This window comes from Gadus chalcogrammus, chromosome 6 (genome assembly GCF_026213295.1).
Source record: "Gadus chalcogrammus isolate NIFS_2021 chromosome 6, NIFS_Gcha_1.0, whole genome shotgun sequence".
Taxonomy (NCBI): domain Eukaryota; kingdom Metazoa; phylum Chordata; class Actinopteri; order Gadiformes; family Gadidae; genus Gadus; species Gadus chalcogrammus.
Window position 1 is genome coordinate 26,762,125 of NC_079417.1, and position 26,753 is coordinate 26,788,877.

The following is a 26,753-nucleotide window of genomic DNA, read 5'->3' on the forward strand; positions in this document are numbered from 1 at the left end:
ATGACGTAAAATATTACCGTAAAGAGTGTGATTTGCGACAAGACGATGTAAACGATAGAGGATAATATGAAACGATAGACATTTTTATATCATCACAAGTATATATATCGTCATATCGCCCAGCCCTAGCCCAGAGCTGTATGACGCTCAGTCTTGAAAATAGCAGCCATCTCGCTGCGTAAGGTGCGGAGCAGCTCGTAGATAGATATTGCTAACCGGACATAGCAATATCTGCCGGGGGGCTAGCGCCTCTGTCCGGGCGTGCATGGCCACTGTGTGGCGGGGATGTCGTATTCGCGGCAGGCCGTTGTGGTTGTGGAGGTAAATTGCTCCCGGGTTTCGGTTTAGGAGGCATTTTGGAAGGCAATAAGTCGAAAGTAATGTGTTGGGATAAATTCACACCAAAAGAAAGAGTAAAAATGTGCCAAAATTAAATAATTTAGCAAATGTTGCAGGAGCTTCCAAAGTCACGTCTTACTCCATTGATCGCTAAGCCGGAAGCCCTGCTTGCAGTACCTTAACCAGCCGAATTCTCGCAGCCAGTCTTCCCTAAAATATTGGGTCTGGCCCTTTTTAGCCACACGATCCTCTGAATCATCATCCTCCTTCCTATCTTTCTCACACTCATTGGCCTGCTACAGATTCCGGATTCATTGACGCGCCCCTTCCACGTTTAACGTGTACATTTTTTTTTAAAAAAGGGGCAAATTTGCTGTAAAATTCAGTCGAGCATTCTCAAATTTTGGTCGCAGTCTGGAGCCCTGTCTGGAAATAAACTAGAACCGCTGCACAATCTCGCTGGGTTTGGGGTTGAAATGTTCCTTTTAAAATCTTGACCAGTTCGGCAAACCGCCGGGCTTGGCGGGACTGACAAGCCTCACGAGGCTGTACGTTTGACTTCCCACTGAACTGAGCAATATAGCTTTCTGCCGACTTACCTCTGTGATTTCATTAGCTTAAAAAAAATGGTGGAGAACCTCACAATATTCTTCCCACGTCTGCGTCTCACTTCAAACGGAGCGGTGCTCCCTACCAAAGCCGCCGCCATTATTATTTTTGGGGAACGTCTGATTCGGATTCAGATTCACTAAAGCTAACGCAGCAACTTTACAGAGTCTTGGGCCACGTTTACACAAGGACGCTTGCGGGTAAAAACGACATATTTTATCGGAAGTGCCTTTCGTTTAGACGGTGACGGCGTTTTTGGGGCTTAAAAACGCAAAAATCGGAGACCACCCTCCAGAGTGGAAAACTTGAATATGCTCCGCCGTAGCGTTTCCGTCTACACTGCCAAGACGCAAAACTCTGCTCAGATCCGCTCAGGTCGCATACGGGTTTACGTCACATACATGCCCCAGTACAGGGAAATAAACAAACATGTTTGACCGTCATGGCGTCGGACCGTCAAGCTGTTTGGCAGCTCTAATAAACTTACAGTAGTCTTTCCACAAAATATACAGGATATACTGAACAGAGAAGGATCTATAATTTATGTTTTGGTTTTCGCGTCGCAAATAAGAGAAGAAGGAAGATTCTTTGCATGCACTCAGACATGGCGGTGTTGTGTGATAGTGTATCACGGCACCATCTAGCCGCCATACATTCATACCCGATCGAATTCCACACACTTTTGCGTCACTGTTTGCACGCAGATTTCCCCCGAAAACGCTTGTCTAAACGCGGAATAAAAAGTGAAGACGGGACGCCACTTTTGCGTCTTCTGTTCAGACCGTCATCATATAAACTTAGCCTTACTGTTTGCTTGCTTCCCCACGAGGCATCGGCTTTAGTTTATCCTCGTCGCCATTTATGTAGTAACTCACGGGAGGCTTCTTATTGCACATTGAAGGAGCTTTATTTCGTTCCTGACAAACGCAGTGTGCAGCTTAACTCAACATGGCAAAGCCAGGGCACATCACTGACTGAACTTGTTCTGTGCTTTACTATAGGTTAACTCAACTGTAGCAATAGAGAGTTGCTGCCACCTAGTGGACCAGCGGATTAACATGTTTAATTACTCTGCCCGGTTATCACTGCAATGTACAATGAAATGTGAAACAAATAATCTTTAATCAATGAGTAATCATCTTTTTCTTCTTTTTTTTTTATAGCTACATAAAGGATGGAAAAAATGCAGCCAGACAGGGGGATATGTCTAAAGCACTGGACTTCTTTAAGCGGGCTCACAAAATTCACCCAAGTGAAAAACTTAAAAGCAGAATCCAAAAAATCGAAGAGCTCATCGCAGAACAGGCCTCGGAGAGTGAGGACGAAGAGTTTGTCAATATCGACAACAGCGGTCTTATGCTTTTCAGAGAGCTCCACGACAAGCTGTACGAGCACCAGATAAAGGGTGTGTCCTTCATGTACAGCCTACACAGGGATGGTCTCAAAGGCGGGATCCTCGCAGACGACATGGGCCTGGGAAAGACCATCCAAGTCATCGCTTTCCTCTCGGGCATGTATGACGCTGAGCTGGTCAAACACACGCTACTTGTCTTGCCCACTTCGCTCATTACAAACTGGACCAAAGAGTTTGCCAAGTGGACTCCTGGGATGAGGGTCAAAGAGTTTCATGGTACAAGCAAAGTGGAACGGACCAGGAACCTTGAGAAGGTTCAGAGGAGAGGTGGTGTGGTTATCACAACCTACCAAATGCTGATTCTAAACTGCCAGCAGATTGCCTCTTACAATGGCCAGGAGTTTAAATGGGATTACATGATCCTGGACGAGGCACACAAAATTAAGACCTCATCAACCAAAACAGCTAAAAGTGCCCATGCCATACCTGCCCGAAACCGTGTGCTTCTCACAGGAACCCCTGTGCAGAACAACTTGAGGGAGATGTGGGCTCTGTTTGACTTTGCTTGTCAAGGTGCCTTGTTGGGCACATCGAAAACATTCAAAACGGAGTACGAGAACCCAATAACACGCGCCAGGGAGAAGGATGCCACACCGGGAGAAAAGACTCTGGGATTAAAAATGTCGCAAAACCTAATTGCTATCATTCAACCATACTTTCTTCGCAGGACAAAAGCTGATGTGCAGAAAAAGAATTCCGAAAAGGAAAAGGAGCAACGTTCCAAGACAGAAAATGGCGATATTGAAGTCTCAGAAACGGAAAAGTACAATGGCACGATCATGCCTGAACTGAGGAGGAAGAATGACCTGATCATTTGGACATACTTGAGTGATGTCCAGGAGGACATTTACAGGCAATTCCTTTCTCTAGACCACATCAAGGAGCTGCTAACCACCACCAGGTCACCTCTGGCTGAGCTCAATGTTATAAAAAAACTCTGTGACCACCCTCGGCTCCTGTCTGCCGCAGCCATGGCCCAGTTGGGCCTGCACGACTCTACACCCGAGAACCTACAGGCTAAAGAAGAAAAGGGGACATCCCACAGCCTCGACGGTATCCCTGACGACATATTAATAGCAGAGTCTGGGAAAATGGTGTTTCTGATGGAGCTGCTGGAGAGGCTCAAAATGGAAGGGCACCGGACACTTGTCTTCGCCCACTTCCGAAAGGTTCTTGATATCCTTGAAAGACTCTTGGGAAACAGAGGCTTCAAAACGATTAGGCTTGATGGAACGATAACCAAGCTGGATGAGAGAGAGCGACTGATCTCCCTTTTCCAAAACGACAAGCGATACTCTGTCTTTCTTCTGACCACACAGGTGGGGGGAGTCGGCATCACCTTGACGGCAGCAAACCGGGTGGTAATCTATGACCCCAGCTGGAACCCAGCCACAGACGCCCAGGCCGTGGACCGGGCATACCGCATCGGACAGACGGAGAACGTGGTCATCTATCGACTGATCACCTGCGGCACTGTAGAGGAGAAGATTTACAGACGTCAGGTGTTCAAAGACTCCATCATCAGACAGACAACCGGAGACAAGAGGAATCCCTTCCGCTACTTTAGCAAGCAGGAACTGAAGGAGCTGTTTACCCTGCAAGAGACGCGGTCCTCCTCCACCCAGATGCAGCTGCAGTCTCTGCATTCACGTCACAGACGGACCGACCCCGTGCTGGATGAGCACATCGCTTACCTTCACTCTATGGAAATGTTTGGGATTTCCGATCACGACCTCCTGTTCTCCCTGGATTCCAACCAGAATGATGATGAAGAAGATCCTGAAGACCAGGAGGCCCAGCAGTACATTGAGGGGCGGGTTCGGAAGGCTGAGGTGCTAATGAAGGCAGAGTCTGAGCTGCACATGCAGCTGGCAGAGAATATGGAGTCAAGCACGGAACCTGCGTGGCACCGTCGGCCAACGCAACCAGACAAGGAGATGTCCAATGGAAGACGAGTTCCAAACCGTAAACCCAGATCCCCCATAGTGTACATTGAAGATGGCTCGGATGGGTCACCAGTTGTTGTTGAACTGGACCAATCTGGATCCACCAAGGAGGAAAGTGAACAGAAAAATACAAATGGGTTCATTGATCTAACAATTGATGACGGTATGGAAGGAAAACAACCAGACCTCTCGTCAGATACTACTGAACCAAATGCCTCTCCCAGACAACATTCCTTCACGGTTGAACAGAGTGAGGTTAAGGCAGAGGACAACTCTGTACACAATGTGTCATCAGATATGAAGTCTGATGATGCTACTTCCGAATATAACGCAAGCCTGGATGGTTCTGTCTCAGGTGATATCCATGACCGTAAACAGCTCGATCAAGAGTCCTTCTATGAACTGGACAACTATAAGAACCAAGCAACTGCTATGGATGAAGAGCCCCGACTCGATGAGCCCCTGCCTGGTCAAAGACCCTCTATCCTAAAAATCTCCAATGTGAGCTTCAACGACGAGGAAGCTTCCATGAGCGCTTCAGAGGTCAAGACTTTTGAAGAAAATTTTCATCTACTGCTAGATGACAGTGAAAATGCCATATCCACTGTTCACGACCTTCTGGAGGAACCAGATGTTGAAGCTCAAGAGATGAAGTTGCTCTCGGAGCTTCAGATGCAGGGGAGCTTCAATATAGACAAGTCCTTGGCAGAATTTAAACAGGAGCACAGGATGAGCCTCAACCACTCCTATGTCTCTGAATCTGACCATTCAGGCAATGAATCAATTATCAAGACCAAGAAGAAACGGGTAGCAGTGTTCTCCGATAGTGAAGAAGAGGGGGAAAATGATGAGGAGCTACGACGGATGTCCCGCAACTTAACTGACTCTTTCCAAGCATTGGAAGCATCCACCCCAAAAACATTGCCCTCAGGACGCACTCCTCTCCAGGCCAGGAGAAGCTTTGGAGGAAACATCTCTGTTGCTTCCAGACGATCTATGATTGAATCCATAGTGGAGGATGTGGAGAACGATTTGGATTTTGAGGAGGAGCAATTTTCAGAAAATATATCGGGAGTTGTAGGTGGAGATTCAGAAGAAACAAGTGTGCATTCTGTGGACAAACTTGAGATAGATGAGACCAAAGGAGAGATTATTCTGATGGAGAGTGAGGAAGATGAAAATGACCAAGAGAGCGACGTCAGTGCATCATTGGGCGTGTCGCAGTCTGGGGGAGATGCAAAATCGATTTTGGAGGATTCAACCACGGATCCACAATCTGCCTCTGTTCATAGTGAAAGCAATGGTTCTGACCAAATGGCAAGCGGCTCCGACCAGTCATTTGATTCTGAGGGAAAGAGTTATGAGGAACTGGTCTGCAGAGGGAAGCAGTACTACGGTGAAGGGAAGTTACAAGATGCTCTGGACTTATTCTTGAAGGCTATCGACATCTCCAGTGGTGATAATGAAATTCAGCTATTGGTTATCCAGTTGTACCGACAGATGAGCGATCAAAGAAGATCAAGTCTGCCAAGAAAATTCCCCCGATAAGCAACATTTAGACCTGTTTTCTATAAAATTTTTCTCTAATTGTATCTAATAAGAGGCCGTCTTGCATAACATATGTTTCAGCTACATATTCAATCTATGCTATATTTAATTATATACAATAATGTACAGTTTAACACAGTGCAAATTCATTGTTGAATTGGATGTTTGCTCTTTTCATTGGAATGTTTGACCCTTTGTCATATCTAGTCGATTTAAATATTTTAATGATAAATGTTACACATTCCGGGGTACAGCAGCCATGTTAAGAGTTTGTTTTAATTTGTTCTCTTTTTTGCCTGTTCTAAACAAATTTTAAATAAATGCCGTTAACTTTGGAGTAAGAATGGATATTTGCCAAAAAACGACCAACCTATTCGCCACGAGCTGTAAATAACGGTAACGACGAGGAATATTGATCCCGAATGGGGAATTTGAAGTTTCAAAGAAAAATAATCAATGTAAAAAAATTATAAATAAATATGCAGTTAGACAGAGTTTATAATTTGGGCAATTAAATGGATTTGTATTCTTGACAAGAAAATGAGTTGACCCATGTTTACTTGACAGTATGAGGATTTATTGAACTTTGATAGGTTAGGATATTGTTTTCATTCAAGTTTTAATGAGTTACATCAGACCCAAAAAAAAAAAGCCAACCATTACATCAGATGGTTGGCTTTACAATTGTGCGGAAAGGTTATTTTTCTTCTAACTAAAAAACATTCTTATATTCTTAAATCCCACTTAAACATCGAAATCAAATTTTTGGGTCTACCGTGTTGTCTACAAGTTACAACTCTGACTCGCACGCTGCTTCATGCCAGTTATACCTTGTATTAATATATTTGGTAAAATCTATCAAACATATTTAATAGATACGTAAAAACCCAAATTAAAGTCACTCATAGAGCCCTCGTTATTCGTGAAAGACTTTTACTCTGAAAAACGTTTACCGGAAGTGCCGTGAATTGTCCAGGCGTTAGGCGTTTTATGCTTGGTGAACAATTATAGGAGGGTTTACTGACTTGGAACGAAACGGTCAACTGTGATTGCTTTTTTGTTTAGATACCCCACAGGGCTACGATATAACGGCGACCTGTACTGGTGACAAGGACGACAAGTATTGTGGAACCGGCAAGTCGAACGGTTATCAGAAGAATGGCACGGCCAAAGAAAAAAACTTGCCAATGTCTAACGTTATAGCCTTTTGCTAAAACATACGGCTGTTTAATTATTGTACAACGAACGACTCAACCAAGACAACTTTATTTTATTTGTTTTACTTTTTTTGTCCACACGACGTGGGTTTGACATTTGCCATATAAAATGGAGGTGACATTCCTTTTGAATGTATATTCCACACTTTTGTGCCTCTTTGCCGTTCTGAATGGACTCGCCGACTGTACTGGAGGTACGTCAATAATACATCGTACTAACGCTATAGTGTGTCGGTTAGTGCGTTAACTCTACACCGTTATGGGACATCTTTCAGCTCCCAATTTGTTCAAGATGAACTACCCGCCCGTTTACTGACGACGATTTAGTTACACACCGGCCGAATGAACTCAAGACTACGATATTAGTTGCCTACCACTACTCTGGTTTAAAGCACATTATTGTGTTATTTTCTCTGTCCTAAACAGAAGCATACACTACCCATATTGTCTTCAATATTACCACTTTGCCCCATGACGTAAATCTGGACAATATAATGATCTTGATTCCGTGTTAAAATGGTCGATATTGCCTAGGATTTCTGTTATTGGAATAATGGAAATCAGCATAGCTGTCCATTATTGTGCTCAAAGTCTGCAGTACGTTATTGAGCGTATACAAACTGGACATAGGCCTATACAATGCCTCTACTCAAATGGTCATTATTTGTACTATACATATTTCTGTATTTCCCAAATAGTCAGCTAATAATTACTGCAAAGCATGCGGTGTACTAGGTGAACATTATCAGTGCACATTTAATTTAGCCTAACATTTCCCATTTTCTCCTTTACGTATCCTCTTATGTGTGTGTTTCTTTATTATCAGCATAATCCAATGCCCCCTGCGACACTAACTGCTGGTCTGCTCTACTGACAGGATGGTAGAGGATAATGAAGTTACTTTAATATGACTTGAGAGCAGACATAGTCCTTAATGTCTAAAGAGCTGCTACTCAGCACCTATTTGAATAAGTATGTGAATTGGCTTCGAGTCCTAACAGCAGCCATTTCCTGGCAGACTCAGATGCCTGTATGTTGCAATGTTGACATCCCGGAAAGAGTGAGACACACATTACTGGCATGTGTAAAACATCTTTCACTTCCTATATGTGAGGGTTACACAGAGTTTAACAAACAGAACAAATATTCAACACAAAGAAAAAGGAAAATAAGTGATTTTCGATGTTTGAGTGGTGTATTTGAAACACAATCTTTGGTGGACCCTGTGAATCTCTACATGTGTTCACATTGAACACAGCCTACATTACGATTGAACTTTGTATATGATCAGTGTTTAGCCAATATTATAATCATTGTTATTCATTATCTATGATCAGTTGAATAGTGGTTAGTCTATATTCAGACAAAGGATCTGTATCAAGCAAATATATCTATATACACACATTGTGTGGATCAGGTATTTTTTTGGACCAAGCAATGTGCCGTCTGTAAGCATCTTAAGCAGTTTACGGCTGGAATTACGCTGCATGCTGAACAGCTAGAGTTCTTGACCCCCAATGGCACCCTACACACCAGTCAGCCTCCCAAACATGATCACATTTCTGTTGAGTCATTTCTCAGGGGACACGGCTCCAACTAGTCATTTATAGTTTGCCATTCTCCCATTGGTCGATTAGATACGATAGCAGTCTTTACTAAGTATAGTCATAATAGAACTCTGAAGAATAAGTCTTGCCTCCGAGTGGAATCTAGATGGAAAGAGTGTTTAGTTCAAAACCTGAGCGGCTTTTACTTCTTCGCCACCTACAGAGTTTGTTATGTACGATCATTTAATAACCCCATGCTATTTCCCATAGATATTTAACCGATGGAACCAGGAGCCTCGGAGGCTGTACATAATCTTCAGAGGTCTATAGGGGTGATTTTGATTTGACATGATAAGAGTCAACCGAAACTACCCCTATTATCCTCAATGTTTGCATGTGTTAATGTCTGTCTTAGATAGTACGGATTAGGGATGGGCATTTGAAGAAATTTCCTTGATCGAGCATCGCTAGAGTTATCGATCAATTATCGATTAATCATTAACTTTTTTCTAGTCTATATTGAAATTCCCGTTGGTAGAAAATGCAGCATGTTTTTATCAATGAAATCTTTATTCCAACAATAATGTATGGGCCAACATTAATACAATACAGTTAACTTGAAGACCTACAACTGTTTAACAGTTTTAAAATAATAAATACAGGCATTATAGGTTATAGGCCTATGCGGCGCTCGTAAAGTCCGAACAATGCGCCTACAGGCGCTCTTAAAGGTTTGGAAACGATTCAACAAGACTAAATCTGTAGCCTATTCCAATTACAATAAGTAGCCAACTTATCGGACAACAATAATCAAACAAAGGCAGTAGGCTAAAAGTGGGCATAAAACGGTATAACTGTTTTGAAAAAACGGGGGGAAAAAGGCCGACACATAATGCCTATAGGCTGCAGCCGGCGCGCGGAAAAGGCTCGCAACAAAAAGATGAGCCACCCATTTACAAACAATTGCATGAACTAGTCTATCTAAAAGCAATACCTTATTGAACATATTATATATAAGGCTGAACTTGTTGCTAAAATATCACAGTTTTGGCAAAATGTAACGACTCCAAGAGGCACCAAGCCGAAAGAAAAGCGGAGCGACAGACAACACATTAAGAAAAAAAAGAGCGACTCACATACGGTGGTGACTGTCCCTACTGTCCCTAGCATAACTCCAGCCTACATATTTTTATTTAGGAATATAAGCATGTTAACATGCTCGCGGGTCAGACGCGAACGCAGCCTTGTAACTGTCAGTCCAGCAGCAGAAAACAACCCGCTCTGACGGGACCGAAGTTGCGGGGATGCAGAGGTATTGTCGCGCTAACTTTGACAGGAACCTTCTTCCATTCACTTTCCACCAGTCGGCAGGGTGGTATTTCTCCCACATAGACAGTGATATTCAATTAAATGCTTCAAGACTCACAGTATGCAACACAACGTCCTTTTGATCGATAACAATATAAATTGATCGACGCATTTCTTAACGATCGATTATCGAGCATCGATTAATTATGCCCATCCCTAGTACGGATACAGCTGAAGATACGTCATAATGACCATCTTTCACGTTACAGCTAGGTTGTCATCTGGCTGGCTTTGTGGAGACACGATCACATCAACTATTGCCCGCAGATGGCACAACCTACTACAGGTTACACACAAGGGAAGCCCTATGTCCAGTATTCGTGTGTGTGTGTGTTTGGGTGCGCAATGCGCATTCACACACGCATACTTGGATTGCGTCTCCTCTGTGTGTACCAACATCATTTATTTGAGTTGGGTTTGTGATGGAAATTCTATGAACTGCATTGACAACGTAACTGTCTTAGTTTATTGTAAAAATAAAAAAAGAATAAAAAAGTTTTCTCTGCGCAGAGAGGCCCCTCAACAATGCCCCCTGCGACACTAACTGCTGGTCTGCTCTACTGACAGGATGGTGGAGGATAATGAAGTTACTTTAATATGACTTGAGAGCAGACATAGTCCTTAATGTCTAAAGAGCTGCTACTCTGCACCTATTTGAATAAGTATGTGAATTGGCTTCGAGTCCTAACAGCAGCCATTTCCTGGCAGAGATGCCTGTATGTTGCAATGTTGACATCCCGGAAAGAGTGAGACACACGTTACTGGCATGTGTAAAACATCTTTCACTTCCTATATGTGAGGTTTACACAGAGTTTAAAAAACAGAAAAATATTCAACACAAAGAAAAAGGAAAATAAGTGATTTTCGATGTTTGAGTGGTGTATTTGAAACACAATCTTTGGTGGCATCTGTGTGGACCCTGTGAATCTCTACATGTGTTCACATTGAACACAGCCTACATTGCGATTGAACTTTGTATATGATCAGTGTTTAGCCAATATTATAATCATTGTTATTCATTATCTATGATCAGTTGAATAGTGGTTAGTCTACATTCAGACAAAGGATCTGTATCAAACAAATATATCTATATACACACATTGTGTGGATCAGGTATTTTTTTGGACCAAGCAATGTGCCGTCTAAGCATCTTAAGCAGCTTACGGCTGGAATTACGCTGCATGCTGAACAGCTAGAGTTCTTGTCACCCAATGGCACCCTACACACCAGTCAGCCTCCCAAACATGATCACATTTCTGTTGATTCATTTCTCAGAGGAAACGGCTCCAACTAGTCATTTATAGTTTGCCGTCCTCCCATTGGTCGATTAGATACGGTAGCACTCTTTACTAACTATAGTCATAATAATAGACCTCTGAAGAATAGGTCCCGCCTCCGAGTGGAATCTAGATGGAAAGAGTGTTTAGTTCAAAACGTGAGCGGCTTTTACTTCTTCGCCACCTACAGAGTTTGTTATGTACGATCATTCAAAAACCCAATGTTATTTCCCATAGATATTTAACCGATGGAACCAGGAGCCTCGGAGGCGGGACTTATTCTTCAGAGGTCTATAGGGGTGATGTTGATTTGACATAAGAGTCAATCGAAACTACCCCTATTATCCTCAATGTTTGCATGTGTTAATGTCTGTCTTAGATACGGATACAGCTGAAGAGACGTCATAATGACCATCTTTCGCGTTACAGCTAGGTTGTCATCTGGCTGGCCTTGTGGTGACACGATCACATCAACTATTGCCCGCAGATGGCACACACTACTACAGGTTACACACAAGGGAAGCCCTATGTCCAGTATTCGTGTGTGTGTGTTTGGGTGCGCAATGCGCATTCACACACGCATACTGGGATTGCGTCTCCCCTGTGTGTACTAACATCATATATTTGAGTTGGGTTTGTGATGGAAATTCTCTGAACTGTATTTACAACGTAACTGTCTTAAAGAAAAGTTGTCTCTGCGCAGAGAGGCCCCTCAACACAACAACCATACAAAGGTAGAATTGCGGAAGTGAGGCCAGAAAGATTGGCAGCACACTGCAGATAGGGATGCTCCTACTCCCTTCGGCCCAGGATGTAGCTGTGAATCAGCCGAGGCCATCTGTCCTTTTTACTAAATTTGCCATGCAATCAATGATCATTTAGATGTGGGTTTTCTGAGATCACAAAGATGTCACCTTGAACCACTTGAACCCAGCCCCATCCACCCCCATCATCCTGTGTGGCTCCCCAGTCGACTCTGTGGAGTCCTGCTGCTTCCTGGGCACCATCATCACCCAGGACCTAAAATGGGAGCTCAACATCAGGTCCCTCACCAAAAAAGGCCAGCAGAGGATGTTCTTCCTGCGCCAGCTGAAGAAGTTCAACCTGCCAGAGATTATGTTGGTGCACTTCTAAACTGCCATCATTGAGTCCATCCTCACCTCATCCATCACTGTCTGGTACACTGCTGCTATGGCTAAGGACAAGAGCAGACTGCAGCGTATCATACGCCCTGTGGAGAAGGTGATTGGCTGCAACCTTCCATCCCTCCAGGACCTGCACAGCTCCAGGGCTCTGAGGCGGGCAGGCAGGATCATGGCCGACCCCTCCCATCCTGGTCACAGTCTATTTGGAACTCTCCCCTCTGGCAGGAGGCTGCGGTCCATCAGGACCAAAACCTCCCGCCACTTGAACAGTTTCTTCCCCTTTTCAGTTGGGTTCCTTAACAGGTCCCAGGACCACCACAATATAAACAAGCAGGGACATAAAATATAAACCACCACCCCCACTGACTGAAACTGACTCTGGCACTCATACCCATCACCAATTTGTAAATTCTTATACATTTTTAAGTATCTTTTACTTTAGTTTTTATTTTATTCTATTTTATCCTATTTTTAATTGATCACTTACGTCCCTGCTTGTTTATATTGTGTTATATCTCTCTCTCTCTCTCTCTCTCATCACCGTTTGTTCATTGTTATTGTCTTAATGTATGCACCTTATTCACCAAGCCAAATTCCTGGTTGGTGTAAAACACTTCTTGGCAATTACCGGTAAATCCTTTCTGATTCTGATCCCCCCCCTCATTCGTTAGTGTTTTCAGATGAACATGCATGATGATGACAGCTGGGACACGGGCTGCAGCATGTGAGATGTAGGCCATTTGGTCTGTAATGAAGTACAGCTGTTTATTGTTCACAGTACATTGTTCATTATTGAGTCATGATTCTCTCTAAATACTATATGCTTGAATATGACCTAAAGAGATTGGGTAATACTTATCATAGCAATACTTGTTGTTCGTACAGATATTTTGGTGTTTGGCAGCAACGATAGAAAGCCTATCCTAGTGTTGCACAGTCAAGGGTGTTCAGTTCGGTATTGCAAACACTAGTCACCAGTGAAAACACAGGCTGTTTGTTGTTTACTTTATAGGTGAGCTACACACTGCCACATGTGGATATATAGCAAGAGATCAAAGTGTCCTCAAACTATTTTTGATGCTTTGAAAAAGAAATGTAGAGACAAGAAAAATAGTAACTACAAAAAGTGATAATGAATCTGGGTCAAGGCACTCGAGTTGATTTTCTAATGAAAGTGTCTTTAGTGAGTGGGCTGTTGCATTAAAGAATATATACACCGTGTGGGCATGCTGCTTCCCTGGGGAACAAAAGAAGAGTTCCCGCTGCCTTTATTCTTCTTCATGTGCTATATTGTAGTGTAGTGTAGACTGCCTTTGTGCACTCATTCAATGGATCTTCTCTGGTGCTCTTCAGTGCACTTTTAGTACAACCTTTTAGATCTTCTGTTTGTAGTAAGTGTGTGTGTGTGTGTGTGTGTGTGTGTGTTAGACATCCAAGGGAGAGGGTATGTCACTGTACCTGAGAGGGTGACCTGTCCTTGATGTTTGCTGTCATTGTAGCTATACTGTAGAATGTACAGATCAGCTTGGGGTGTAGTAGGCAAGAAAACTACTGTAATGTTTTGAGCCCGCAAGCCAGTCCGGAACTGAGAACTTTGAAGCACTAAAACCCCTCTGTCAGCTGTTTATCAACATACCTACAATGGGATCTCACCGCCACGATGACAACATGGATGATGGATGTGTTTCATTATCAGAGTTGTCTATTAATGTATGTTGTCTGTTGTATTAATGGTCTAATCTGTAAAAAGAAAAAATGTCATCTAAGTTTTTGGTTTAGCGTGTTTCTAGATGAGGGTGCTGAGCAGCAGGGATTAGACAGCCCTTCAGATTGATGGAGTCTGGTTTTAGGTTGTCCACACAGCATCAGAGGTGAATACTTTCCTTTGAGTTGGAAGGACACGTAAATGATGCTTGTGATATTGGACTTTGAGACAATAACTGTGATGTAGGATTTTGACACTTTAAATGTGACGTGGTAAGGTTTTTAAAACTTATTTCCCTCCCTCTACATAGGCTCCTCCAATCAGATGGCGCACTTCTCCTCTTACCAACTCACAGTCCCACGGTTGATCTCCAACAAGCAGAGGCGGGATGTGAGGGACACGCCAACCAATCAGGTATGACGTTTTTGACCTGTTGCCTTTTCGTCTGCTATATTTTGCCTTTACTTAGTGTGCATTTGCATGTTAGAAAACCAAGAGGAGATCTGGGTCCAGTCCAAACAGGATTGAGTGATAAATGTTAAAGGATAACCAGACACTTTGACGGCTCGCCCAACCACTATGAAAACGGTAGACACTTTTTTGACCATTTCGGCCTATTACAAGGGCCTCGGTATAACCAGGGGGGGGGATGCAGCAAAAACGCTTGATCAATGACCTCAAAATGGCTAGTGACTTAACCAATCTTTCACATATTTAAACTTGTGCATTTCAGTCAAGATTCTGACCAGGGTCAATCCTTAGCACTCTGTAATCAACTACATCACATCACTTATCATCTAAAAATCAATAGTTTCAGTGTGGGGTTTTCCTTAAACTAGCTTATAGGCCTTGGTTTATGCTAGCATTCCACTGTAAGATGACTGGGAGCCTTGCTGTATGGGAACCCTGGGAGAGCTGGCAGCCTTTCATGCATCCTCTGTGCACTCTGACCCCAGGAAGTCACACTCAGCAGACAAACAGCTGACCAGTCGCATCTCTTTCCTGATCCCGTTGACAGTGGGGCTACATTCAGAAAGTCTCACTCTATCGATATTTAAAGGTGCTTTGGGCTGCATTTAAGAGCTAGGAAACACCTCTCAATGGCAGATCATTAAACATTGCAGAGAGCAGAGCAGAAGTATTTTCTTCTTCTGCTCTCTCTCTTTATAACTTTAAAATCGTATCTACACCAGCTTCGAATTTAACAAAAAATATTGAAAATAATAGAAGTCTGCTACGTTTATCCTGGCTTGGTTCATAGGCTTGTTAGGTTCTTTGCCACATTTCTGAATCTACTTAGTCATATCCAGAGTTTTTTAGCTTGATCTCTGTGCCAGAGATGACTCACCTTTATGTCACAGTGTGTGTGTTCGAGGGGGCACCCAGCATCTGCTGCCTGCTGGGTAATGTAGTTTACCGCTGACCGCATGTCCTCATTAGCTTCAACTCTTACTAAGGACCTTGAGTACAAAAGAAACACCATATGGTGCGTGTGTGTGTGTGTGGGAGGGGGGGGGGCTCATCGATCTGTCACGTATGTGTGTGTGGGTTGGTGTTGGCATGGACTAGTGTGTGTGTTTGTGTGTTTGTGTGTGTGTGGGCATGTGTGTGTGTGTGTGTGTGTGGCAGAGGGTACCAGGTGAGTCAGAAGCCACAGACAATGACCTTGTATTTTTTGTTTTCATCATATGTCCTTTTCCTCTCTCCCCATCTGTCCGGCCAGTTATTCTCAAACAAGATGAGTACATTAATGAATAGGCTGCTGAAGGACATAAACTTATCTGTCTTTCTGACTATTTGTCCTTCTATCTGTCACTCTGTCAAGGTGTCCTACGGCATTAGAATCCATGGAAAGGAACACCTGGTTCACATGCAGAGAAACCAGTAAGAGAATATTGAAAGGTTGTTGTGATTGTGTACTGCATTGTTTGTTGTGATGTGTGGCCCTTAACCATGTGTGGTTTGGTTTTTACAGGCTGCTGCTGGCTCATGACTTCACCATGTTCACTTACAGTGATAATGGAACATTGGTCACAAGCAGGCCACCTGTACAAGTACGCACACACACAAACACACACACATAAACACATAGTATAATAATCATGTTCATCTGAGGAAGTGAGAGGATGAGTGAGGGAGAAAGAAAGAGTTCTGGGAATGAAGGACAGAGGTTGGACACAAGACTTTGGGAAAGCTGTTCCGCCATCCATCTCAGTCGTACACAACCAGAAGCTTTATAAGCTCCTATGGGACATAGAAAGCAACACTGTGTGTGTGTGTGTGTCTGTGTGTGTGAAAAAAACTGAGATAGCAAGAGGACACACATCCTGCCATAAGCCCTGAACATCCAGAATGCAAAACAGTGACTGTGCTGAAGCGAGAAGAAAGTAAAAAGTGATTATGGCTCTCATGCGTTTTAGCCTGTACTTCTAAGTGAGTGACGGTGGGCTTGGGTATTGTGTGTGTGTTGTGTTACAGGATCACTGTCACTACCAGGGCTACATTGAAGGCGTGGAAGGTTCTTCTGTCGCGATGAGCATCTGCGATGGTCTCAGGTATTGCCCAGATTGAATGCCCTAAACGCCTTATAATTGTTGTATTTGACATTACTTGACACAAACCATACTCTACTATTGCAATTCTAGACTGTAGACAAAATTACTTTCCCCTGGTTCCCCTGAGAACCTTTCCAGCAGCATTGTTGAGTTGTGAATCAGGTGCACTCATGCACTATGTCGTGTGCTAATAGTGTCTGCACAGTGCTGATGTGTGCGTACACATGGCTGATTTGTGTATGTATGTGTGTGTGTATGTGTGTGTGTGGACGGTGCTGATATATGTGTGTGAGGGCACAGTGCTGATGTGTGAGTGCACAGCCTGATGACACGGGGCTGATGTGTCTATGTATTTGTGTGTCTGTGTGTGCACGGTGCTGGTGTGTGTGCAGGTTGCTGGTGTGTGTATGTGCACGGTGCTGGTCTGTGCGTGTGTGCACGGTGCTGATGTGTCCATGCACTGATGTGTGTGTGTGTGTGTGTGTGTGTGTGTGTGTGTGTGTGTGTGTGTGTGTGTGTGTGTGTGTGTGTGTGTGTGTGTGTGTGTGTGTGTGTGTGTGTGTGTGTGTGTGTGTGTGTGTGTGTGTGTGTGTACGGTGCTGGTCTGTATGTGTTTGTACGGTGCTGATGTGTGCGTGCACGTGCATTGGCCCGGGAGAGATCGAATAACAATAATCAAAATAAATGAAATGAAAACAAATAGTTGAAGAAATCCCATAACTGATTCTTTCTCTGTCTCCATCATGGTCTTCTTCAGGGGTGTGCTCCATCTATCTAATGATAGCTTTGGAATGGAGCCTTTAGACTCTGACCCACAGCAGCACATAGTGTACCGCCTACAGGATGTGACATCACAGCCCATGGGCTGTGGCACGCCACACATAAAGCACGGGGACGCGACACATGCCCAGTATGGCTCAGAGGAAAGCCATCGGAATATGGGTCACCACAAGCGGGTGGGTGTACTCACGCACACACTCCCTCTGCCATTTCTCTGTTACTCACTCATGGACACGCGTGCACACACATCGAACACGCGCGCACACACCAAACACAAACTCTTACTCTTTATTCTACTTCATTTAAGAATGCTCGATTCTGATTGGCTGGGAGGGGTGCATTAATCCGGCATATTGCCCGCTGACTTGTCATTTCTACTTGCTGCTAACTGAGCACAGTAGATCAATACGCCGCTTGTATCGTTTTCTATCACATGCATTTCAAACATGAGGTCCATTGTAAAAATAAACCTTGTTTAAAAAAGTTAAACAAGTGTTTAAAGCATGTTTGATCGATCGTCATTAAAGCTGAATTGATACGAATGTAGCAACTACATTATTAAACTAGTGATCAGATGCAGCCTTGTGTGGTTGCTATAGAAACGAGTTACCTACAGCTGAGCTAACGTTATTCACCGTAGTAGGGCTGGGCGATTTTTTCGGTTTAATCGATTAATTTGCATTTTTTCTTTCCTACGGTTTGTGAAATGGCTGAACCGAAAAATCGCGATTTAAAAACAGTTCTAGACTCTTCCGATTTGTTTTGCTGAATAGACTCCGTAGTAGCCTCCTCTCTCACTTTCCAGAACGCGCGCAAAACTCAGCCTACTGCAATCACATTCACCTCGCCCCCGACAGACTTGGGGGAGAGCCGGGTCGATTGAAACACTTTTCAGTTAAACGTCTTTTGCAAAGATGACGTTATGTATACAAATAATTTGTGATCAACAACTCACATGTGTGTTCTCTTAGTTACAAGCATTGGTGTAGTCTACGTGATACGCAGGTATACGCCGTATACCCACTAGGAACGCACCAGGATTTGCGTATACCCACTTAAAAATGTGCACGGATACGTATCAATCGTCTTGTGACAGATCTTTCACTTCTGTGTTTATTTTTCGGAAATATCGGTTTGGTATAACTGCAATAAAATACTTTAAGCAGGGGAAGTTATCTCCTACATTCACCATTCATAAAATTCCCGCTGCGCGCTCGCGCTCTGCCCTGTCTCTGTTACGAAGCGCGAAGCTGCCCCTGCATCTCTGCACGTTAGTTAGCGGGCCGAGCCCCTCCTTCTCGCGTGTGTGTGCGTGCGTGCGTGCGTGCGTGCGTGCGTGCGTGCGTGCGTGCGTGCGTGTGTGTGTGTGTGTGTCCAGTCCTCCCATATTAATGTGTAAACCACATAATAAGTAGTCAACAGAAGACAATGTTTTAATCCCACTTTATATCTCCTTGTTACTTTTAGATGAGGACCCCTGGCCAGCCTTTCAGACTGGGTGTCAGGCTAGGGAATTTAAAAACAGGCATCCTTGGTTAGAGTGGAGGGAAAAAAAGTTATAGGTAAATGTCAGCCAACATACAGTTGGTATACACAATTTAGGCCCCGTCCACACGAAGCCGAAACGGGCGAAACCGTTACGGTTTCGATCTATCCGGTTTCGAAGTATCTCCGTAAAGACGAAGCCAAGCGAAACCGGATAGATCTGTAGAAACGCTGTAGTACACATGCCAGGCCCATAAGGGGCGCTGCTTCTGGTACACAAATCCAGAAGAAGAAGAGGCGAGCATGCGCATAAAGGCTGCCCCCCGAACCACTAACAACACAAACAAACAGCTCTTCTACGATGGCGAACTAGATTCTCAATAAATAATGGCTTAGCAACCCAACAAGGGACATGATATGCTGCAGAACGATTACAAGCTTGTAGTCCGCCATCATCATTTTTGTTGTGATTTCTGAGACTCCGCGGGAGTCTCAGAAACCTCCGAGCCATTGGCTAGGAGGTCGAGGGGTGGGGCGATGACGTCATGGTTTGCGGTTTCAGTCGTTTTCAGTCGTCCACACGAAACCTAAACGAAACCGGAGAGATTTGAAACCACCTCTGAGGGTGGTTTCAGAAGTTTGCGGTTTCGGTCAGCGGATTCGCCGGCTTCGTGTGGACGGAAGGCCGAACCGTACAAGACCTTTGCGGTTTCGCCATGAAATCGGCTTCGTGTGGACGGGGCCTTAAATTCATAATGTTAATCACTATGCAAATGAGAGTATAGCTAATTCATGGTCATTTTTAAGGGGCAGTAATTTCACACTTTTACACAATTAAATTACTGTATGGTATGTTAGATAACAACAGTAAGAGCTCAAATTAGAGCAATTGAAAGAGTGAAACATTAGTCTCCTGTCATCTCCTTCTCATGCACTGGTTAGCCATGGATGTAAACAGTTCATTCAATTATTCTGAGTAGATGTTGTCCTTGTTTAGCATGTGCTATTGCTACTATAGATATACAAAGGACAACTTGTCATTTTTGTGTTCTATTTGTTCATACTGTTATTAAAACTGATAAACCTACTCAGCTTTCCATGATTGTTGATAATCGTGATACTCTTAAATCAGCGGGTTGTAGACCCCTGCGTTGGTGAGTGTGGTGCGACACCCCATAAGCGCCACACACGTACATGGGTTTCAATGGAATTTGTTTAGAGAAAAACAGAAAAAATAAATCGAGGTTTAAATCGAAAATCGTCCATTAGTTAGAAAAAATCGAGATTTTATTTTTAGGCCAAATCGCCCAGCCCTACACCGTAGTTATAAAGGGAACTACTTTTCGAGGGAGATGAACTTAAACAGAGTATACATTTAATAAGCATGCAATGCGAATAAGAAAAAGGCTAATTATTAAAGTATTTGAATTGTTTTATTATGTTGGCCGGCGAGAAGTAGAATAAACTGACTAATCACCTCAAGGCAGGGCAATAACCAGTTTGATATGCCCGGCTCGCGGAAGGTTACCGCCCTCATCTTCGTCTCGGTCGGTAAGCCATTCACGAGCCGGGCATATCAAACTGTTTATTGCCCTGCCTCTCGGCAATTAGTCCTTACTTATCACAGTGGTCCCAGCCACTTTGACCTCCTCACACGCAAACGGTGAAAGATTGATAAATACACATGTAGTAGCTGAGCAAAAAGTGCCAGTTTCCACTGTACACAATTATGACTACTAAAAGGCTGTGGCCAGGGGGTATGGTGCTCCTAGTGAGTTTATTTAGCAAACAAAAATGAACACAAAACATCAATGGAGATCATTACAAATGGAAAACACGTGATGAATGCACAAAGGGAAACCATTTTTGCATTAACAACCCATTATACTTTATTTACTTAATCTATATGATTTTTTTTTTTTCTATGATTTTTTTTATTTGTTCTATTATTGTAAATCTGTCTATTTCAAAAATAAAATCCCATGTACCACATGCAGTGCTTTTGCCAAAGGTTAAAGAAAGGCTCTATCACATGCAAACAGTTAACCATTGGATTTGATGTGTATATATAGCTAATATTGTGTGTGTTTGCGTTTGCGTATTTGTTTATTTGTGTATGTGTATTGACTCCAGGTACGCCGTGCTGTTCTCCTTCAGACCCACTATGTTGAACTGTTCTTGGTGGTCGACAATGAACGGGTAAGATGCAGCTCTACTCAACTACAGAGAACCCTGATCTGTCAGAACTACAGAGAACCCTGTTCTGTCTGAACTACAGAGAACCCTGATCTGTCTGAACTAGGGATGTCACGATACCAGACATTTCGTAGTCGATACCAATACCAGTGAAATTCCATGATTCTCGATGCCCAATTCGATACCACGTTAAAAAACAAAGCAACAAATCCCATGTACTTCAACATACACTCATTTATAAAAAATAAAAAATAGTGACACTGGCATGTAGCCTTCAAGTAATGAATAAAAATGTAAAAAACTGTTCTTTAAAAAAAAAAAAAAAAGAACAGCGGCAAACAATATAAAGGGAAAACTGAGGCATAGTTCCTTCTTCTTTTAAACATGGATAGTAAATATAATTTTAAAAAAAAAAGTGTCCAAGGGAAGCACAGAAGACCTGGATTTACAACTAAAAAAAAAAAAGATCATCAAGTATCATAGATTCTGTCGTGTTTTATTTGGCATTTTGTAAATCCATTGATTTCTCTTCGTACACTCATTACTCGTTGGCCGGAAACGGAAAGGGGTCTGATTGTAGTCTTTTGGCTCGGTTCTAGCCCTACGGTTGAGACGGAGAACCGAGCGAAAAGACTACAACCAAAGATAAACCCCTGTCTGTTACTGGTTCCAGTCCGGTTTCCGTTTCAATGGGATTTACAAAATGCCAAATAAAACACGACAGAAACTGTATTTCGCTACGATACTTGATTAGGAACATCAACGAACAACACTAACCACTCGGTGAGTTGCACATGTCTGAAAACAAAAGTTTAGGGTCGTTTTAAGGACAGGTTTGTGACTCCCATAGCCAGCCATTGTGAAGCAGGCAGGGGCGTTTCGAAACGAGCCAAATACCTGAGACAGGACCAATAGTCAACATTTCTGTGTCAAGCACTATATTTCATCCTAGACAAATCAGAAAGGGGGCTCATTGTGCTAAATACCGTATTTGTCCATTAAACATGCAACCCGAACCGTGACGCCTGGTTCACACTACATGCGTCCGTCAACGGATGACCGAGGGCGTGTCTGACGTATAGGGGACTAATCTCTGTAGACGCATACTGCAGCCAATCAAATCGCTTCCCGCTACAATGGCGATAGGTGGATATAAATACAAAAGATGACGCAAACAGGTGGCTAAAAACAATCCTATCATTACACATTTCTTCCTGCTTGTTATTACAAAATTGATCCAGGAATCGCGTGGAGTGTATTTGCATAACCGCGATCTGATTGGCCGACCGATGCCTGAAAAGGTGAACATTCCTCAACTTTTTGACGCAGGCCACGGAGCCGACGCCTTGTTCACACTACATGTGTACGCATGGGGACGCATGTAGGGAATCAAAGGCTACAAGCTCTCCTGTTAACTACATTACAAAATAATATTTTCATTTCTAGGTTTCTTTTAGACACAAATAGAGACAATAATATAATAAAAATAAAATAATGGTTATATTAAATAAACAGTAACAAAGTTACTTTGTTGATTATCCTCTACAGTTAAATAACTGTTGTTAATATTTGTGGCCCTTCTTTGGGCCTTGGGTGACATCTGGCCACATTTGTTATTCATTTATTTCAACGTTATCAGTTTACAATCTACAGTCAAACATTGGTATTCCCCTAACAGTTCCAATGCTCACAGAATGTGTTTTTGAACTTAGCATGGACTACAAGGTGCATTCCATTTTCCATGAAAGCAATACTGGGTATTGATACCCCAGACATGGTGGTATCACATGTCAATCATGGTCTTGTCGCTACAACATATATGTAGTACACTGTACACAGTACACTGATCTCACCTAAGTGAAGCACCCAAACGTGATTCTGCCCCTCTCATCAGCTGCAATGAATTGCTGAGCAATTTGTCTCCTATTTAGTTTGTCCAGTTTATCTTTGTGGATATGTCACACAGCAACATTGTTGAGCCAAGACATTCACAAGTCATTGTGCTTCGGAGCCAGGTTTTTAACCTCCGAAGACCACTGAAGCTTCTTTCAGCCTCAGCCGAGGAGGCAGGCACAGTAAGAAGCAACCACACAAGTATTTCTACTGGTCAAAGAGACCCCTGACTCCTGGCAAAATTCCTTGCAGAATGGTAGCATCTTCACTGCTTGACTGAAAGTCATACTTGGACTTGAACATTGCTTATTGCACTTGAAGAGAAGGTCTGTACCCTTCTGGGTATTGCAGCAAAACATCATCATCTTTCACTCCTGTTGAGAGTACTTTTTCAAGTTTCCTGATCATAAGCGGGGCCCATTGTGATACATTGCGGGGCCCATTGTGTGAACCTAATCACACAGCATGCCTGCTAGCCTCTTCTGTTGTTCGTGACTCTTTGCAGTGGGCTCATGAATTGGGAGTTCTGTTTGGCCAGTCAATGAAAATGAAGTCCATTTGCGAGAGTAAAAGCACAATGCTCCTTCAACACGTGGGATGAAATGAAGCCACGGGAAGTCCTGATACCATTGTCTCTGAAATGTTAGTTTTATCTGCCAACTTCTGAGACACAATGGTCTTAGGATCTCTCTAATGGGGTTTTGTGCCCACAGAAGATCCATCCTCTGTTGTATCTCTGCTAAAGCCTCTCCCTGACTGTCAATGCTGCAGCCTGGTCTCTCCCCTGACACATGACCTTCTCCCTGTGCTACCTATTGCAACACAGACAATAGCATTTAAAAGTATAAATAAGACTAGTTCAGAAGTAGCTGTGGAAATGCTAATCTTAGAGTCACTCTTATCCTATAGACATTTCCTTAGCCAGTTATTATTTCTCCTAAAATTTCTCCATCAATGATATAGATAATAAATGTGCAAAGCAAAACTATGTCACTTTATGCGATCTATATTTACCTCAGCTAGTTAAATTATTTTCTCACCTGTGACCCTGCATTATCATCCTTGCTGGCCACTGGTCCACTGTCTCCTCTCACCCTGCTCTTTCTATTTTGGTAATAAAAAAAATAAATAATAATAATAATAAATACATTTTGAAATAGAATTAGGAATACAGTAGTAGTAGTGAAGTTGCTATCAATATTTTCTCTCAGCCAGTTATAACTGAGACGTTCTAAGGACTTTGGTTATAATTTCTCCTCACCTGCTGTGAAGACCCTCCCTGTTCATTCCTGCTGCTGCTGGACTCTGTTCCACTGTCTCCTCCCTGACCCTGCTCATCTATTGTATGAAGATTAAAAAAAATATGTGCAAAACAATTGTGAGCACAAGTTTTGTGCAGAAATGCGAGGAGTGGGTTTATTCCTAGGTGGTAGAGTAGCCAAACTTGTAGTCAAGTAGGAGTATTGTTACTTTAGAACAGGGGTGCCAAACATACGGCCCCAGCCCGCAAGATGATTTGATCAGGCCCGCGTACCATACATTTCTGAGTTTGTCAAAAAAAGAAGTAAGTCTCTAGCCCATTCCTGTGATGAGTTTTGATTTTCTAAAGAAATAAACGAAATGCTCACTCCAGCCGCTTAAAAAAAAAAAATGAAGAAATTCCACACTTGTCCTTGTTTCACCACAAAAGTTATCAAGGGTGACATCCCCATTACCAAAATGTCTGTCAAGAAGAAGAAAAGTGGATTCAGAGTGCAGAGTTTTCCAGGAAAAATGGACTGAGAATTATATATTCGCAGAGGTGAATACAAAAGCAGTATGCTTGGTATGTAATCAGCAAGTTTCAGTGCTCAAAGAATATAATATTCGGCGCCACTATGAGACTCAACATAAAAAAAAAAATCTCCATTTGAAAGGAAGAAGAGATAGACTAGTTTTTAGCTGATCTGAAGAAACAGCAGTCTACCTTTACTTTCAGACGCAAGGTCAGTGATGCAGCAGTGAAAGTCAGCTACATTATTGCTCACGAGATATGGCTTAGTGCAAGCATCCAAGCCATTTTCTGATGGTGAGTTCGTGAAAACATGCATGCTGAAGGCTGCAGAAGTCGTGTTCCCTGAAAAGCGATCTGCCTTTGCCAACATTAGTCTGTCGAAGAACACTGTCGCAGATAGGGTAACAGAGCTCTCAGGAGACTTGGGCAGCCAAATGAATGACAAAATCAAGTAATTTATTGCTTTTTCGGTAGCAATTGATGAGAGCACTGCTTTAACAGATATTGCTCAACTGGCCATATTTATTCGGGGTGTTGATGAGACTTTTACAATCACTGAGGAGTTCCTTGATTGGTGCCTATGAAGGACACTACAACAGCGAATTACATATTCAGCTCTCTCGTTGGAGTGCTGGACAAGGTCGGAGTGGACTGGTCCCGTGCCGTCAGCCTGGCTACAGATGGCGCACCATCAATGGTCGGGAGAAAGGCAGGCGTTGCAACAAAATCCCGAGAGAAAGTACAGACCGCAAATGGGGGACAAGATTTTTGGGCATTTCACAAAGCATTTTCAAAAAGCGTTGTGTTGCAAAACACAAAAATGGATCATGTTATGATTGTGGTTGTAAAAACTGTAAATTTCATCAGAGCGCAAGTTCTGAATCACCGTCAGTTTGACACTTTTCTCAGAGATAATGACATTCAGGCTGGCCTACCATACCACACTGAAGTACGGTGGTTAAGCCGAGGTGCCGTGCTCAAGCGGTTCTTTGAGCTACGAGAGGTTCATGGAACTTAAATGTCCGCAGTGGGTGCAGGATCTTGCCTTTATGGGGGATATTACACAGCACCTGAATATTCTTAACAAAATGTTGCAGCCAGGGCCGCAGAAAAATAGTCACTCCGCGCATTCAAGTTAAAACGCAGCTATCTAGTGGTGACACCGCCAATTTCCCATATCTAACCGCTGTGCGTGCGACCGGACGTAATGCTGATATGGATTACTAGACAAGATAAAAGGATTGCTGCAGGAGTTCGAACGGAGGTTTCAGGTCTTCAGTGAACTAGATAAGGAATTTGCAGTTTTTCGCCCGCCATTAACAGTCAAGCCTTCTGACATGCCAGCTGACATCCAACTCGAGTTAATTGACTTGCAGTGTGATACCAATATGAAGGACAAATTTGCATCTGTGGGCTTGGACACATTTTATCAATATCTCTTGCCAGGGTACCCCAAATTAACATCCCTGGCTGCTAACGTTGTATCCATGTTTGGGACTACCTATCTTTGTAGACAGGTGTTCTCTGTAATGAACCTAAATAAAACAAAGCATTGCTCAAGGTTAACAAACACACACTTGAATGACATTGTGAAATGTGCTGCTACTCAGGATTCGACACCTGATATTGATGCACTCGTAAAGGCCAACATATGGCAAGTTTCAGGAGCCAGCAGCAGCAAATAGACTGCAGTGAGAAAAAAAAAAGTTAATCAGCAAGTAGGCCTGGGCCTAATTCTTGTGAGGCTCTTTCAGAAATGTTGGCACTCTGATGAATACAGGTCTTTGAAAATAAGTTTACTCAGGTTTCATGTTAAAAGACAATGAATATCGTGCAGTATATCATTCTCAGCTTCAGTAGCCTACAAAACAGTTTGATCTGATGTAGCCTAATGTCATTGCTCATGCACTGCTATAACTTTAATGTTTGTTTACTTTATTTATGTACACACATTT

At 43.0% G+C, this 26,753-nt stretch overlaps 2 protein-coding genes across 3 annotated transcripts in view; both read left to right on the top strand.

Annotated features, from left to right (window-relative positions):
• Nucleotides 1-6,715, top strand: part of ercc6l (excision repair cross-complementation group 6-like) — a 32,751-nt gene extending 26,036 nt beyond the window's left edge. Inside the window, exon 3 of the mRNA XM_056592176.1 lies at nucleotides 2,112-6,715. Coding sequence (XP_056448151.1) covers nucleotides 2,112-5,856 — 3,745 coding nt within the window. The 3' untranslated portion in view covers nucleotides 5,857-6,715. The remainder of the gene's footprint in view (nucleotides 1-2,111) is intronic.
• Nucleotides 6,716-6,849: 134 nt separating this feature from the next.
• The window catches only part of adam9 (ADAM metallopeptidase domain 9), a 39,868-nt gene continuing 19,964 nt past the window's right edge, over nucleotides 6,850-26,753 (top strand). The window contains exons 1-7 of one of the 2 annotated variants that reach the window (XM_056592178.1): nucleotides 6,850-7,267; nucleotides 14,426-14,529; nucleotides 15,941-15,999; nucleotides 16,091-16,169; nucleotides 16,594-16,670; nucleotides 17,428-17,626; nucleotides 21,069-21,134. In XM_056592178.1, coding sequence (XP_056448153.1) covers nucleotides 7,183-7,267; nucleotides 14,426-14,529; nucleotides 15,941-15,999; nucleotides 16,091-16,169; nucleotides 16,594-16,670; nucleotides 17,428-17,626; nucleotides 21,069-21,134 — 669 coding nt within the window. In that variant the 5' untranslated portion in view covers nucleotides 6,850-7,182. The remainder of the gene's footprint in view (nucleotides 7,268-14,425; nucleotides 14,530-15,940; nucleotides 16,000-16,090; nucleotides 16,170-16,593; nucleotides 16,671-17,427; nucleotides 17,627-21,068; nucleotides 21,135-26,753) is intronic. The other variant, XM_056592177.1, reaches the window with a different exon arrangement.